The sequence below is a fragment of the Rhamphochromis longiceps genome, linkage group LG16 (genome assembly GCF_057381845.1).
Source record: "Rhamphochromis longiceps isolate RC_006_pf linkage group LG16, R_longiceps_female_GT1.1, whole genome shotgun sequence".
Lineage (NCBI taxonomy): Eukaryota > Metazoa > Chordata > Actinopteri > Cichliformes > Cichlidae > Rhamphochromis > Rhamphochromis longiceps.
The window spans coordinates 4,516,835-4,531,527 of NC_140572.1; the positions used below are offsets into that span (position 1 = coordinate 4,516,835).

The 14,693-nt window shown below is 43.3% G+C and overlaps 2 protein-coding genes and 1 long non-coding RNA gene across 3 annotated transcripts in view; 2 read left to right on the forward strand and 1 right to left on the reverse strand.

The window, feature by feature from the left end:
• LOC146650428 (uncharacterized) overlaps nt 1–14,693 on the reverse strand; it is a 387,448-nt gene that overhangs the window by 128,282 nt on the left and 244,473 nt on the right. The window lies entirely within an intron of this gene.
• LOC146650432 (protein NLRC3-like) overlaps nt 5,486–14,693 on the forward strand; it is a 241,341-nt gene continuing 232,133 nt past the window's right edge. The window contains exon 1 of the mRNA XM_085385511.1: nt 5,486–5,618. The gene's annotated coding sequence lies outside the window, so the exon portion shown is untranslated. The remainder of the gene's footprint in view (nt 5,619–14,693) is intronic.
• Nucleotides 5,492–14,693, forward strand: part of LOC146650433 (protein NLRC3-like) — a 56,641-nt gene continuing 47,439 nt past the window's right edge. Inside the window, exons 1-3 of the mRNA XM_085385462.1 lie at nt 5,492–5,618; nt 7,505–7,560; nt 8,167–8,219. Of these exons, the coding sequence (XP_085241588.1) occupies nt 7,529–7,560; nt 8,167–8,219 (85 nt within the window). The 5' untranslated portion in view covers nt 5,492–5,618; nt 7,505–7,528. The remainder of the gene's footprint in view (nt 5,619–7,504; nt 7,561–8,166; nt 8,220–14,693) is intronic.

A 14,693-nucleotide genomic window follows, 5' to 3' on the forward strand; every position in this document is an offset into this window, starting at 1 on the left:
GACTTGAATGACAGGTTGTGCTCCCTAGGTTTGGGTGATCTTGACATTGACTCATGCCATGCCAGCTTACAATCAAAGAGAGAGCTCGTTGAGCTAATTGAGCAGTATGAGGACATCTTCTCTAGACACCCGCTTGACTGTGGCGAAGCTAGACGCTTTGTACATCGGATCCACCTGACTGATGAACGCCCATTCCGTATGCCTTACAGAAGAGTACCCCCTGCTCATTACCAACAACTAAGGCAGGTACTCACTGACATGGAGGAGAAAGGGATTATTCGCAAATCCATCAGCGAGTATGCATCCCCCCTCGTCATGGTCTGGAAAAAGGATGGCGGATTGCGGATTTGTACGGACTTCAGGTGGTTGAATGCGCGGACTCTTAAGGATGCGCATCCACTCCCTCACCAAGCGGATTGCCTTGCCGCGCTTGGGGGCAATGCCTTCTTCAGCACGATGGACTTAACCTCTGGGTTTTACAACATTCCAATGTGTGAGGAGGATAAGAAGTACACCGCTTTCACAACGCCTGTTGGCCTCTACGAATACAACCGGATGCCACAAGGGCTCTGCAATAGCCCAGCTTCATTTATGCGCATGATGCTGAACATCTTTGGTGACCTCAACTTCACCAGTCTGCTCTGCTACTTGGATGACCTCCTGGTCTTTGCTCCCACTGAAGAGGAAGCCCTGTGCCGGCTCCGAGCTGTTTTTCAAAGGTTGAGAGACAACAATCTCAAGTTGAGTCCAAAGAAGTGTCATCTGCTGCGGAAGTCAGTCAGGTTTCTTGGTCATGTCATCGACCAGACCGGAGTGGCTGTGGACCCAGCTAAGGTGGAAGTGATTTCCAAGATGCCAAAGGAGGCTCTAATGGAGAAGGATGGTTGCACTCCTTCTGTGAAAAGGATTAAGTCCTTTTTAGGAATGGTCTTTTTCTATCAGTGCTTCATTCCTGGTTGCTCAGCCATTGCCAAGCCTCTGTTTGCTCTGACGGCTGGTCAGAAGAGGAAGGGACGGACTAGTCACGCTGGGAGGGGTGCTGGCATGTTCAGGAAGTTGACTGCTGCAGATTGGAGCCCTGCATGTGACAAGGCCTTTCATAAACTGAAGGACGACCTCCTTAACTGTGCCGTGTTGGCTCACCCTGACTTTTCACGACCGTTTATTTTGTCTGTGGATGCTTCTCTGGATGGACTGGGAGCGGTTTTATCACAATTGCCTATCGACGGGGATAAGGCACGCCCTATTGCTTTTGCGAGCAAAGCACTAAGCAGGTCACAGCAGCGATACCCAGCCCATCGCCTTGAGTTCATGGCCCTGAAGTGGAGCATCTCTGAAAAGTTCAGCCACTGGTTGAAGGGGCACCAGTTCACAGTGTGGACTGACAACAACCCGCTCGTTCATGTATTGACCAAACCCAAGCTGGACGCTTATGAACAAAGGTGGGTGGCCAAGCTGTCATCCTACAACTTTGATTTGAGGTACATCCCAGGTCGAAAGAATGTTGTAGCAGATGCACTCAGTCGTGACCCCTTCACCTATTCTATTGGTGGGCGCTTGCTTCAGGAGCCCTACGAGCACTTGGTGCGGAATGCAGAAGGTGCAGCGGCTCATGAGGTGCAGGACGCTTTCAGGTTTGGTGTCCAAAATATTCAGGTTGCCCAACAACCTGTTCCAGCTCTGACCTCAGAAGATTCCTACAGTTCGTCGGAAGTCACGGCTACCTTGGTTCACCATGATTACTGGGAAACCGCTGCGGAGAATAGAGCTGCCTCCCTTCTCTACCTTGTTCAGCAGTTGCAACCAGTTGGCAATGATGTACTGCCATCACTTACCTTACATGAGCTGGAGGACCACCAACTTCAAGATCCCGTCATCTCCGCTGTCCTGCCACTCGTAGCCCGCAGGAGGCACCCTTCCAGGCGTGAGAGACATGGTATGGATTCCAGGGCACTGGCCCTATTGAAGCACTGGGAGAGGCTCAAGGTTCGGGATGGCATTCTCTACAGGGAGACGAGAGACCCTGTGAGCAAAACAAAGAGACTCCAGTTGGTGTTGCCAGTGAATTTACGGGTGCAGGCCTTGAAAGGTGTCCACGATTTGGCAGGGCACCAGGGTCAAGTTCGCACCCTCCACCTAGCAAGGCAACGTTTTTTCTGGCCCAATATGGAGAGGGATGTGAAGGAGCATGTTCGGTGCTGTGGAAGGTGCATACTTGCCAAGACTCCAGAGCCTGCAGCACGAGCCCCATTAGAGAGCATTAAGACCTCTGCTCCCATGGAGCTCATCTGCATTGACTTTTGGTCAGCAGAGGACAAAAAGAAGCGCTCTGTTGATGTGCTTGTGGCAACTGACCACTTCACGAAAATGGCCTTTGCTTTCCCGTGCAAGAATCAGACTGCCAAGCAGGTTGCCAGAAAGTTATGGGACTGTGTTTTTTGTGTATATGGTTTCCCTGAGCGTATTCACTCAGACCAAGGTCCCAGCTTTGAGAGTGAATTATTTTCTGAGCTTCTGCAGATTTCGGGCGTTGCCAAGTCTCACACTACGGCTTATCACCCTATGGGCAATGGGGGCACGGAGCGGTTCAACCGCACACTTGGCAACATGCTGCGAGCTCTCCCTCTCAGAGCCAAACAGGAATGGCCGCAGCAGATTCAGACATTGACCTTTGCTTATAATGCAACTGTTCACGAGACTACTGGATATGCCCCATTCTACTTGATGTTCGGCCGTGTCCCACGACTACCGGTCGACGTTATGTTCAAGTCTGTTTTGCATGATCCCATTGTGGTGGACTTTAACGGCTACTCCAAGCTTCTTCTGTCATACTTGTCTGAGGCTGCCAAGATCGCCCGGGAGCACACCAGCAATGAGCAGGAGCATCAGGCTCGTCAATACAATAAGAAAATCAAAGGTGTGTCTCTGAACGTTGGGGATCGCGTCCTGCTTGCCAATAAAGGCGAGCGGGGCAAGAAGAAACTTGCAGACAAGTGGGAGCCTCAGGTTTACACTGTTGTGGAGAGGCATCCCAGGACCCACATTTACAGGATCAGTGACTCTTCAGGCCAGAGTAAGGTTGTACACAGAAACCTTCTGTTGGACGTGAGTTTCCTTCCTGTCCAGGATTCGTTGGGAAGTCAGTCCTTAGACGTTTTCTCCAGTGAGGGGGATCTCAGTGCTGATGGGGATCTGGAGGACCCTGGCAGTCTAGGGACAGAGTCTACCGCAGCAAGGACTTCTTTGTGGGTCCTTTCGGATTTGAGCCATGGAGTGGATGTGGATTCCGCGGCAGGAGAGCATGCCTCACAGTCCACGGATCGTCAGCATGGTTCATGTGATGGTGCGGATGTGGACAATGCCCCACCTGATTCTCAGACTTGCACAACGGACATTCCAGCAAGCCCTGCTGGTCAGGCCCAGCACTTTGCTCTTCCTACTCCGGTTGACTGTTCCGCTACCTCTGATTCGACACAGTCTGGCACAGATTCTGTTCCAGGTGCCTGTCATGGGGACGCTGTTGTTCCGCAGACTGTTCCTGTTTCTGGTTCAGACATCAATCAGACCTCTGGTCAGCCGTATACTGAGCAGCCATCCAACTTGCCAAGCCATGACTCTGACCATGCCAATGTTCGAAGCAGAGTGGTTACCAGAGCAGGTCGGGTGGTAAAGTCAGTCAACAGGCTGATAGAAAACATGGTCCAGAAGCCTATTACATGGGGCCTGTTACCGCCACGGGAGGCTCGGCCTCTGACATAGACTGTTTTTTTTGGGTCATCCCATTGCGTATTATGAATGTGTTGTACTTGCTTGAGGCATCATGACACCCACCCTGGGCGTTTTTATGAGACCACGTTTGATGAGGTGTAGGCTGCACCTTTGTGTTCTGAAAGGGTTGGAGGCCTGATCAACCTATCCAACTTCTTTTAATCCATTTATGGATAGTTTCTAACTGAACTATGGGATAAGATCCTTGGGTTACCTGTTCCGGAGGTGATGGTAGTTCAGCGTCGTTGTGCCTCTTGGTACTGCAGTACCATTCAGATGTGTAGTGATTTTGGTGAAATTCAGGGGGGGGTGAATGTAACATATGTGTTAAACACTTGTGAATTTCACCCAAAATACTTTCTTTTTTGGAATAAATATGTCATTTTTTTGCATCTCACTCTCCTATCTGTGTGTTCGGTCTGTGTGCGTTCATGTGCGTGTGTGCGCTGCGTGGTGACGTAGGCGCGTGCATGTGTGCCCCGGTCACAGCTCCTTTCAGCATGGCCGGAGGTAAGTCACTGCCACGTTGCTCTCAGTTAATCAAAGTTTGTTCGGATCCCAAGCTTCAGTGTGAATACGACCGTACCGCCGCGGTTTTGTTTATCGTTAAGAGACTCATTTGGGATAAGTTTTGTGGAGGACGAGTTCATTAATACACAATTATAATGAGTTATAGCCGAGAACTCGGCTAATATGCTAGCATGCTAAGCTAGTCCGTATCGCTAGCGGCTTGAGAGTTTACTCGCGTCAGTCTCTCCTTTTGTGTAACAGCATGCACCTTTTCTTTCTTCGTCAGGAGAGGGTTACGGGCAGTCGCGTGACACGCACGGATCGAACATGTGTCTCTGTGTTGCAGGTATGGAGATGTTTTTATGTTTTGGAGATGCAGTCTTTCATTTATTGTTCTTATAAGTTGTTTTGATGTTTTTTAGTGACATATTGTTTATTTTGTGCTTTTTGTTTTTTGAGAGTTTAAGTCAATGGTTTGAAATAATTTGTTGTATTTGGTTCGTTACATTAATGTACATTAAGGGGACAGCTCCTTTCAGCATGGCCGGAGGAGAGGGTTACGGGCAGTCGCGTGACACGCACGGATCGAACATGTGTCTCTGTGTTGCAGATGTGCAGTAAAGAGCCAAAGATTCGACACTGTCTCCTGCCTCTTGCTTCAACACCAAAACACAACGCAGAACAGCAGGCGTAACAATTACACGGGTTACATTTGGCTCCTCATCTTCAAAGACTCAACACAAGATGTTGGTCACATCAACATAAAACACAGGATTTGCTGCAGATGTTGAAGTGTGTTCTCCATATGAGAGAAGCTGCTGATCGTGTTTGTATGTTAGCACCTGTAGGATCGATGAACAGCTCTGACTCAGTTCACTAACCAGGCTCAGGGGAATAACTGGGATATTTCCCCAACAGAGACGTCCTGCTGGGATCGTTTTCCTGCTCTACACTCTGGTGTTTCTGCTCAAAAAAACAACAAAATGAATTTCCATGAGCCTGCAGATCGTGGACTTCTTTGAGAAACTTAAAGAAGACGCTTTTCTTTCCTTAGATTGAACTTAAACAAAGGATTTGAGGAGCAGAAAAGTTTTTAAAGAGAAATTAAACATATTAATAAATATTCTGATTATTTTACGTTATTTAGGTGTTTAGGTTATTTTTCTGTTTTCTGTCACACGTCTGCTCTCGAGTCGTTATCAACAGTGTATCAATGCATTCCTGTGGGTGGAGACAGAAACACACACCCAAAAAGAGCTCAGAGCAAGAATAAAAGAGGAGGAGACAGGATCAGAGTGGGACAGTGGAGCTTGTTGTTGGTGTCTCTGTGTGAAGAAACTGTAAGTTTGCTTTGTTTCCTCCTTTAACAGTTTGTTTGTTTCTGTGATGTTTGGACCTGATGTCCTCCATCACACCGACACTCTCTCTCCCCTCTGTTACATATGTGACAGAGGGGAGAGAGTCTCTCACTCAGAGAACCAAGGTTACAATGTAACCACACGTTCAGCTCTTGTGTTTGAATCCTCATGATTATAGATTATTGATTATTGATTGACTGGAATCAAACAGTTTGAAGAACATTTATTCGTGTGGTAGTTTCAGCTGCTGCTCACAAATCTGATAACAGGAACAAGTTAGTTCCACGAGGAAGACGTTCGTCTGGGCGCGTTGGCCTCGTCGGTCATGTGACCGTGTTACTGTTCGGGCTCAAACTGATACGAGTGGTTTAGCAGGTGTGACAGGACGATGCTGCACAGCCTCATTGTTCAGGTGTGAGTCAGACTCTGAGTCTTTACACAGTCCTGTTTAACAACATGTTGTTCCTGTTGATGTGTCACAGAGATCAGCTGTGCTAAACTCTGCTGCATGCAGCTACTAGTTTCTCTAGTTTGGTGATGGAAACGTCGATGAGACGGTTTCCATCACCAAACATCACGAGGAACACCTCTGACTCTGATTCTGACTCTGTGCATAAAACCACAAATATCCCTTCATGTCTGTTCATCTGATTCTGTAATGTGAGAAACTTTGATGTCTGAATTTTGAATCATTAATCATTAAAGTCCAGACTCGTAATTCTTAGAGGTTGGACTCAGCAGACACTTCATAACACAACATCATCACAGTCCTTCACTTATGATTTCATATGATTGAGTTTTGAGTGTTACAGTGATGTGTTTTCATGTTGTTGCAGGTCTCTGAGTGTCTGTGAAACCTGTCAGTTAAAACGAAGATCTTTCACTTCATTTCCCTGAGTGCGTTTCAAGACCTGATTTTCTGATTTACATGCGCTCACTTCCTGTGTTGTGACAAGTTAATTATCCTGAGTGCGCACTGGGCAGGGAGACTCCGCCTCCATTAAAACCAACTAGATGTGGAAGTAGTGACGTTTTAGTTTAGTGCAGACGTGAGAGATGAGTGTCGTTACATTACTGTTCATTTTCTGTTACAGCGTTTATTGTTCTCACGTGTGATCAGACAGGATTATTTCAACGATCTCATGTTTATTTTATCCTCCTGTAACTTTATGAAGAGCTAAACCTTCACCACTAGTTAGTCCTCATAAGAACTGTTTGTGAGCTAAGAATCAACAATGACAAAGACTGTGAGTGTCATGAAGTGACTCCTCAGAATTAGGCTGATTTTTAAGTTTTGTGTCAATCAAAGCTAGAAGCTAGTGTAGCGTTGAGCTTTATTGTTGATTAATTAAAAAAATATATGTAAAAGAAAAAAGGACTAGATGTGTTTTCTGTCTTTAGAAAAAGGTAAAATTGGTTATATTTTGTTGGGCTAATTCTGACCAATCGTGACAGTCCAGAACTTTTCCCTGCTGCTGTATCCTGTAACAATCAGTGTTGGGACTAACGTGTTCGTAAATAACGCGTTAGGTGTGATGATCCACCTGATTTTAGTTTTATGATTCCTGGCTCCCATCTATGAGGTTTCTCATGTTTGTAAAAGTTACCTCATCATCCTCAGAGTCATCCTCCTCAACTGGCTGCTACTTTATGAAAACCATGTGTAACACCTGCACATGTGTTTGAAAAAAACAAACGCTTTGATTTTGACACCCCAAGAAATCTAGATCTGCACGTGTTCAGAGTAAGAGCAGAATAAACAGCAGCAGAAGCTGATTGATGAACAGCTGAATGACATATCAGCTGTAGCTGCAGCATCTGCACAGAGTTTGATTGGCTAACGCTGATTTGTTTGTTTTTTTAAACAGGACAGCAGAGAGAGAGAGGAGGAGATGGAGAGTGCAGCAGAGACAGTGAAGAAGAGGTGAGCATCTGACAGAGCAGAGCCAGTTTAAAGGAGCCTCACAAGCTCACACATGACAGCTTCATCAACATGGAGCTCTGAGTGTTTATTAAAGGCTCATTGGACGCTCTGACACAGCTGACTGCAGCCTTTAGCTGTGAGCACACAGTGTCTCACATTTACATTCACTTCCCTGTCAAACTCAGTAACTTTAAACAGCTGCTGTTATCAGGTGAAGATAGCAAAGCTTTCAGGGCTGAGCCCCAGTGTTTCAGGATAATGGCCCCAGAGACCACAGTCACATATGTGGGGAAGGATTTTAAGTTTAAAACTTCCTTTAAGCACTAACAGCAGAGACGCACAAAGTCGCAGACAGGGAACAAAGTATTTTAGGTTTGTATTGTCAGATTATTTAATCATTATACTGAACAAATATGTGAAAAAGTAAAAACCTCTATTATGATGAGGTTATCACTACATTCACATGTCGTCGATGTGTTCTTTCACACAGATCAGTTTCAGTGTGTGTGGCCCGTACACTAAACCATGACACAAATTCATATGATGTGACACCCAGACTGTGTTCACTGTTTCTTTTGGTAAAATCATCTTCTCGTGTTTTTATAGAAAGATGATGGAAGAACCTAAAGAACAGCCAGCAAAAGCAGCTCCATCAGCAGGTAGGAGATCAGTGCTTTGTATGATGAGACGTATGGATGTATAGACTTCAGGCAGATTCTTTTTTGTAACTGTGATAAGTACATGAAATTCACGAGTTGTAACCTGTCCTAATCTTTGCCTTAATCTTTCTGTGGGACATTAATATAACATGAGAACTTCCAGTCTAAGGAGTTTGGCAGAGAAACAACTGGACTTTTTTGTACTTTGAACCCACATATGAGGTTAAAACGATGCCACCTTAAAATGAAACTGAAAAAATATTGAAACTGAAACAAATGTATTGAAAGTGAAATGATAGTGAAAAAACATAAATATAGAAATTTAAAGAAAAACTCACTGTTCATGTGGTTTTCACACTTACATCGTTTTTTTCCACGTACAGTTATTTTTTCAGCTTCAATTAGTTGGCACTGCTTCGGCATCTGAGGGTGCGCTTGAGGGGCGGGGCTTCAGAGCCACATATATGAGCCACATATGTTTGCGCACATTATATTGCTGACCAGTGACTGTAGAAATCATGGACGACCTAATATCTGCAGCAGCCGCAGTCATGAAGAAACTTGCGTTCTCTGAACGGCACATAGAGCGGGGACGCTGAGAGGAGGTCCAGCGTTTACCGACTGTTTCAAACTGACAGACTCAGGTGTTCTTCAGTGTCTGCCTGACAGAAGGACCTGAGAGCCGCCACAATATTTTTGGTAAGTGAAAGGTGTTTGTAAGCTAATCTGTAGCTAACATCCTTAGCTAGCTAGCTAAGATGGGCACTCGGCTATCGGCAAAACTTGTTTTGTAAAGTTTGTTTAGCTAACCCGTGCAGGTGAACGAAATGAGCAGAAACGCACTGGGCTGCTCCGTCAGTAACTAACCACAGTTACTGTACTTTTATTATGAGTATTACACTGTAAGAGCAACAGGCTGCACTCTGCTGCAGCTCCTGTGCAGAGCTGATTATTAAATATGTGCAAACAGCAGCATGTTTTCACTCTTTTGCCACATCTGTAAGGATATTAACACATATTTTAAAAAAGGCTTGCACTTCAGTAACCCCTCATTAATCATCAATTACAGATTAAATAGCAAAGCCTAATATTTATGTACTCAAACCAAATACTTCTGCTTGGCAGCTTAAGTTAAAATGTGTGTTTCATTTTTCCTCGGATTACATTTTTAGCACTGACTCTGTGTATTGTTTTTACTAAGTTTGTTTCAAATATTCAGGTTAAATAAAACAGTCTGAATCATTCTTATTGAGGTAAGTTCACAAAGTTACATGTGCAGTACAGCTTACATCCTTTGAGAGGGAAAAAAGCATTAATATTTGTTATGATACCTCTGTATGTTGGTGACCACGGTGCAGCAGCAGACTGAACCAGGACTGAAACCTGCTCCGTCTGCTCATGTATGCAGATTCACATTCACAAAGCACCAACAACTCAAAGGTTAACATTATATTGGAAAATCTGTTGGTATATACGGCTTTAAGAAATAAACAGCTCGTATGTGAGCAGAGCTGAAGAACTAAAGAAATGTAAGAGAAGAACTTCAGATCCTGGGTGTGTGAGGACAGAAGGATCAGCTCTATTTCAGATTTGAGATAAACTTTATATTTCAGTTTGTGATGGTTCTGTTCTCTTTGTGATTACAGGAGCTGCCCTCAGATTCAGACCTCAGCACCACCCAGTGACAGCAGACAGATCATCCAACATGTTCACATGTTAACTGCAGAATGAACTGATGCAAACAGTACAAAGGTTAAAGCACCACATGTGCTGTAGTGAAAGCTGCAGCTGTTTTATTGATAAAAACAAAGTCAAAAGGATTAATCACCCCTGTATCATATGAATGTTGGGTTTTTCTCTGTATCTGTTATTGTACGATCTACTGTACAATATAAAGCACCTTCAGGTGACTGTTGTTGTGATTTGGTGCTATATAAATAAAATTGAATTAAATTGAAATGTAACTGTGTCACTATATATCAGCATTAACAGGACCTCAGCTTGGTGTTTCACAAAGCTGCTGATCTCAGACCTGCACAGCTTCCGTTTTAAACACTGAATGTACTCAGCTGCATGAAGAGCACGTTTGAGTTTCTCTGACACAATTAAATAAAAACTGATGAAGGTGAAAGGTCGTCACTTGTATGTCGAACTACAGACTTGTCATCTGGAATTCTTTCACAGTTTGCAAATTTGCAAATAGTGTGTTATTTACCATTAAGTGATTCAGAGTCATTCATACCAGAGTAACCAGAGAGGATCATATATTTTTAAATATATAACTATCCACAGGACTGAATATAATATCTCTAAGTAAAAGTCCAGAGACTCTGAGGATTATCCAAGTATTTATAACATTACACAAAGCAAAGTTCTCCATCACACAACGCTCAAAAAGAGATTTCTAAGCCGAGTATGCATCATTCTCAGACTCCTCTCATACTGCCAATAAACTCTTCCAGCTCCTCCTCCCCTCCAGGAGGCGCTACAGGAGCCTTCAGACTAAAACCAGCAGGTTTAGGAACAGCTTCTTCCCCACAGCTGTCACCCTACTGAACTCAGTCCCCGCTGAGCCTTTCCATCCACACTCACCTAACCCTTCTACACTCCTCCTCCCAGTGACCATGATCCTTTCATTATCAACATTCACCACGTTGGTTACTGCTGTAGTTTTAGGACACTGACATGGTGTAGTCTCTGTTATAGTGCCTACACTGTTATAGTCTGTTCAGAGAGCTACGCTTCCACTACTGTAGATATTTTCATAGCACTCTGTAGATCTGTTTACCTCACAGTGCTTCATCTTTATATATGTATATTTGTTCATAGTATACCTGTATACTTGCCCGTCTGCAGAGGTGGGTAGTAACGAGTTACATTTATTCCGTTATATTTACTTGAGTAAGTTTTTGGAAAAAAAATTTACTTTTAAAGTACCCTTTTTGCACGATACTTTTTACTTTTACTTGAGTACATCTGTGAAGAAGAAACGGTACTTTTACTCTGCTACATTTCCAAAATTTGACTCGTTACTTTTTAAAAAATAATTAGTTTAACACATTAGATAACATGCCGCCAGTGGAGTTTCCGGTAACTTTTTTACCAATCAGATGTGGCCATGCAGTCACATGACCAGCTTGAAACTGTGGCGGGCAGAGCGGCCCAAGCGTTTCAAAGTAGCGGACGCACGGAAAGAAGACACACATGAAAATATGGCAAAGCCAGTTGTCTACGCTAGAGCTGAAGAGGATGAACAGCATTTTCCTCACATACAAAGAATGTTTCGCTTAAAGGCAAGGCAAGGCAAGGCAAATTTATTTGTATAGCACAATTCAACAACAAGGTGATTCAAAGTGCTTTACAGAGACATTAGAAACAAAAACAAATAAAAAGCATGATTTAAAATTGATTAAAACAAGCAAACAAACAAACAAACAAAACAGTATATAAAATCAAAACAGATAAAATCAGAACAGTAGATAAAATCAGTAGTTAAATGTAAGTTTTGAAATTTAAGCTTAAAGTGTGGATTTGGTGCTTTATTCAAATGCAGCTGAGAACAGGTGAGTCTTCAACCTGGATTTAAATAAACTGTGTTTCAGCTGATCTGAGGCTTTCTGGGAGTTTGTTCCAGATATAAGGAGCATAAAAGCTGAATGCAGCTTCTCCGTGTCTGGTTCTGACTCTGGGAACTGATAAAAGACCGGATCCAGATGACCTGAGGGATCTGGAAGGTTCATACTGGGTCAGGAGGTCACTGATGTATTTTGGTCCTAAACCATTCAGAGCTTTATAGACCAGCATCAGAACTTTAAAGTCTATCCTCCGATGGACAGGCAGCCAGTGTAAAGACCTCAGAGCTGGACTGATGTGGTCCACTTTTTTGGTCTTAGTGAGGACTCGAGCAGCAGAGTTCTGAATGAGCTGTAGTTGTCTGACTGATTTTTTAGGTAGACCTGTAAAGATGCTGTTACAGTAATCAAGCCTACTAAAGATGAATGCATGGACTAGTTTTTCCAGGTCCTGTTGAGACATCAGATCTTTTATCCTTGAAATATTCTTGAGGTGATAGTAAGCTGACTTTGTTATTGTCTTAATGTGTTTTTCTAAGTTTAGGTCTGCATCCATCACTACACCCAAATTTCTCGCCTGGTTTGTGGTTTTTAGATGTATAGATTGAAGTTCTCTGGTGACCTGTAATCGTTTTTCTTTGGCGCCAAAGACTATTACCTCAGTTTTGTTTTTGTTTAGCTGGAGAAAATTGTACGGGGCCTTGGTCTCCTGGTGACATTGTGATATATATTTGTGTGTCATCTGCATAGCTGTGATAGTTTATTTTGTTGTTCTTTATAATCTGTGCCAGTGGGAGCATGTAAATGTTAAACAGAAAGGGTCCCAAGATGGAACCTTGGGGAACTCCACATGTGATACTTGTCTGCTCAGATGTGAAGTTACCTATTGATACAAAGTATTTCCTGTTTTCTAAGTATGTTTTGAACCAGTTTAGTACAGTTCCTGAAAGACCTGCCCAGTTCTCCAGTCGTTTGAGTAATATGTTGTGGTCAACTGTATCAAATGCTGCACTGAGATCCAGTAAAACTAAAACTGACATTTTTCCACTGTCTGTATTCAGACATATGTCATTAAACACTTTGGTCAGAGCGGTTTCAGTGCTGTGGTTCTGTCTAAAACCTGACTGGAAGGCATCGTAGTAGTTATTCTGTTTTAAGAAGTAACTGAGCTGTTGAGAAACTGCTTTTTCAATGATCTTACTTAAAAATGAGAGATTTGAGATCGGCCTGTAGTTGTTCATTTGTGTCTTGTCAAGATTGTCCTTTTTCAGTATAGGTTTGATTACAGCAGTTTTTAGTGATTCTGGAAACACACCTGATAATAAAGAAAAGTTGACGATCTGTAACAGGTCTGACTCTAAAGTCTTTGAGACCTTTTTGAAAAAACTTGTTGGCAGGACATCTAAACAGCAGGAGGAGGAGTTCAGTTGACCTAAGATGTCCTCCAGGTCTTTGCTGTTAATCGGTTGAAACTGTTTCATGGTGTTTAAACAGTTTTTTGGTGGACACAGTACATATCCTGGATCTGCTGTTGATGTACCAATTGCTTGTCTAATTTTTTGGATTTTTTCTGTGAAGAATTTGGCAAAGTCATTGCAGGCCATGGTCGAATGAAGTTCAGCTGCCACTGACACAGGAGGGTTCGTTAGCCTGTCAACTGTAGAAAATAAGACCCAAGCATTATGGCTGTTTTTAGTGATGATGTCAGAGAAGTAGGACCTCCTTGCACTCCTCAGTTGTAAATTAAAATTGTGAAGTTTCTCTTTATAGATGTCATAGTGAACCTGCTCAGCTTTCCTACACTCTCTTTTTTCATTTTTCACCAGTGTGGAGTTTCTCCATGGAGACTCCTTCCTTCCTTCACCTTAATGGGAGCAATAGTGTCCATTACATTTAACATGTTAGCATTGAAGCTATTGACGAGCTCATTGACTGACCCTCTGGACAGGTCAGGTGTTAATGGGAAGACCCGGTTAAAAATTGCACAACTGTGTTCAGTTATACACCGTTTTGTGATCACTGTTGTTGATATATTTATGTGGGCTGAGATTTTACTTTCAAAGAAAACACAGTAATGATCAGACAGGCCCACATCAGACACAGTAACCTTTGAAATGCTCAGGCCTTTGGAGATCAGTAGGTCAAGAGTGTGTCCTCTATTATGTGTGGCCTCTGTTACATGCTGAGTCAGCCCAAAGTTGCCCAGAGTGTTACTCAGGTCTTTAGTCCCTTTGTCCTGAGGGTTGTCCACATGAATGTTAAAATCCCCAGCAATAATTACACAGTCAAAATCAACACAGATCGCAGACAGCAGTTCACTGAGGTCATTAAAAAAGTCTGTGCAGTATTTGGGAGGCCTGTAAACATTAAGAAACACAACTTTGGATGGGGCCTTCAGCTGTAAAGCCACATATTCAAAAGACTGAAAACTTCCAGGAGATAGCTGCTTACATTGAAATGATTCATTAAATAAGACAGCAACCCCTCCTCCTCTCCTGCTCGCCCTGACCTCACTGATAAAACTGTAGTTAGGAGGGGTCGTCTCGATGAGAACAGCTCCACTGTTACTTTGGTCCAACCAAGTTTCAGTTAAAAACATAAAATCAAGGCTGTGCTCAGTGATTAAATCATTAATTAAAAATGTTTTCCCAGCTAAAGATCTAACGTTTAATAAAGCCAACTTAAGTGTTTTAGAGGTATTACTTGTCCCCTCGTGTTTGGGAGCAGTCTGTGGCACACAAGGTATGTTTACTATGTTTAAAGATCTTTTAGAGTGCACCTCTCTGTGTTTTGACCAGGCCACATGTCTCCTTCTGTCACCTAAAAGTACAGAGATTTTAAAACCTTCTAGTAAACAGGGTCCCAGCTTCTCCTGGGAAAAGTCACCACTGCCATAATCCTC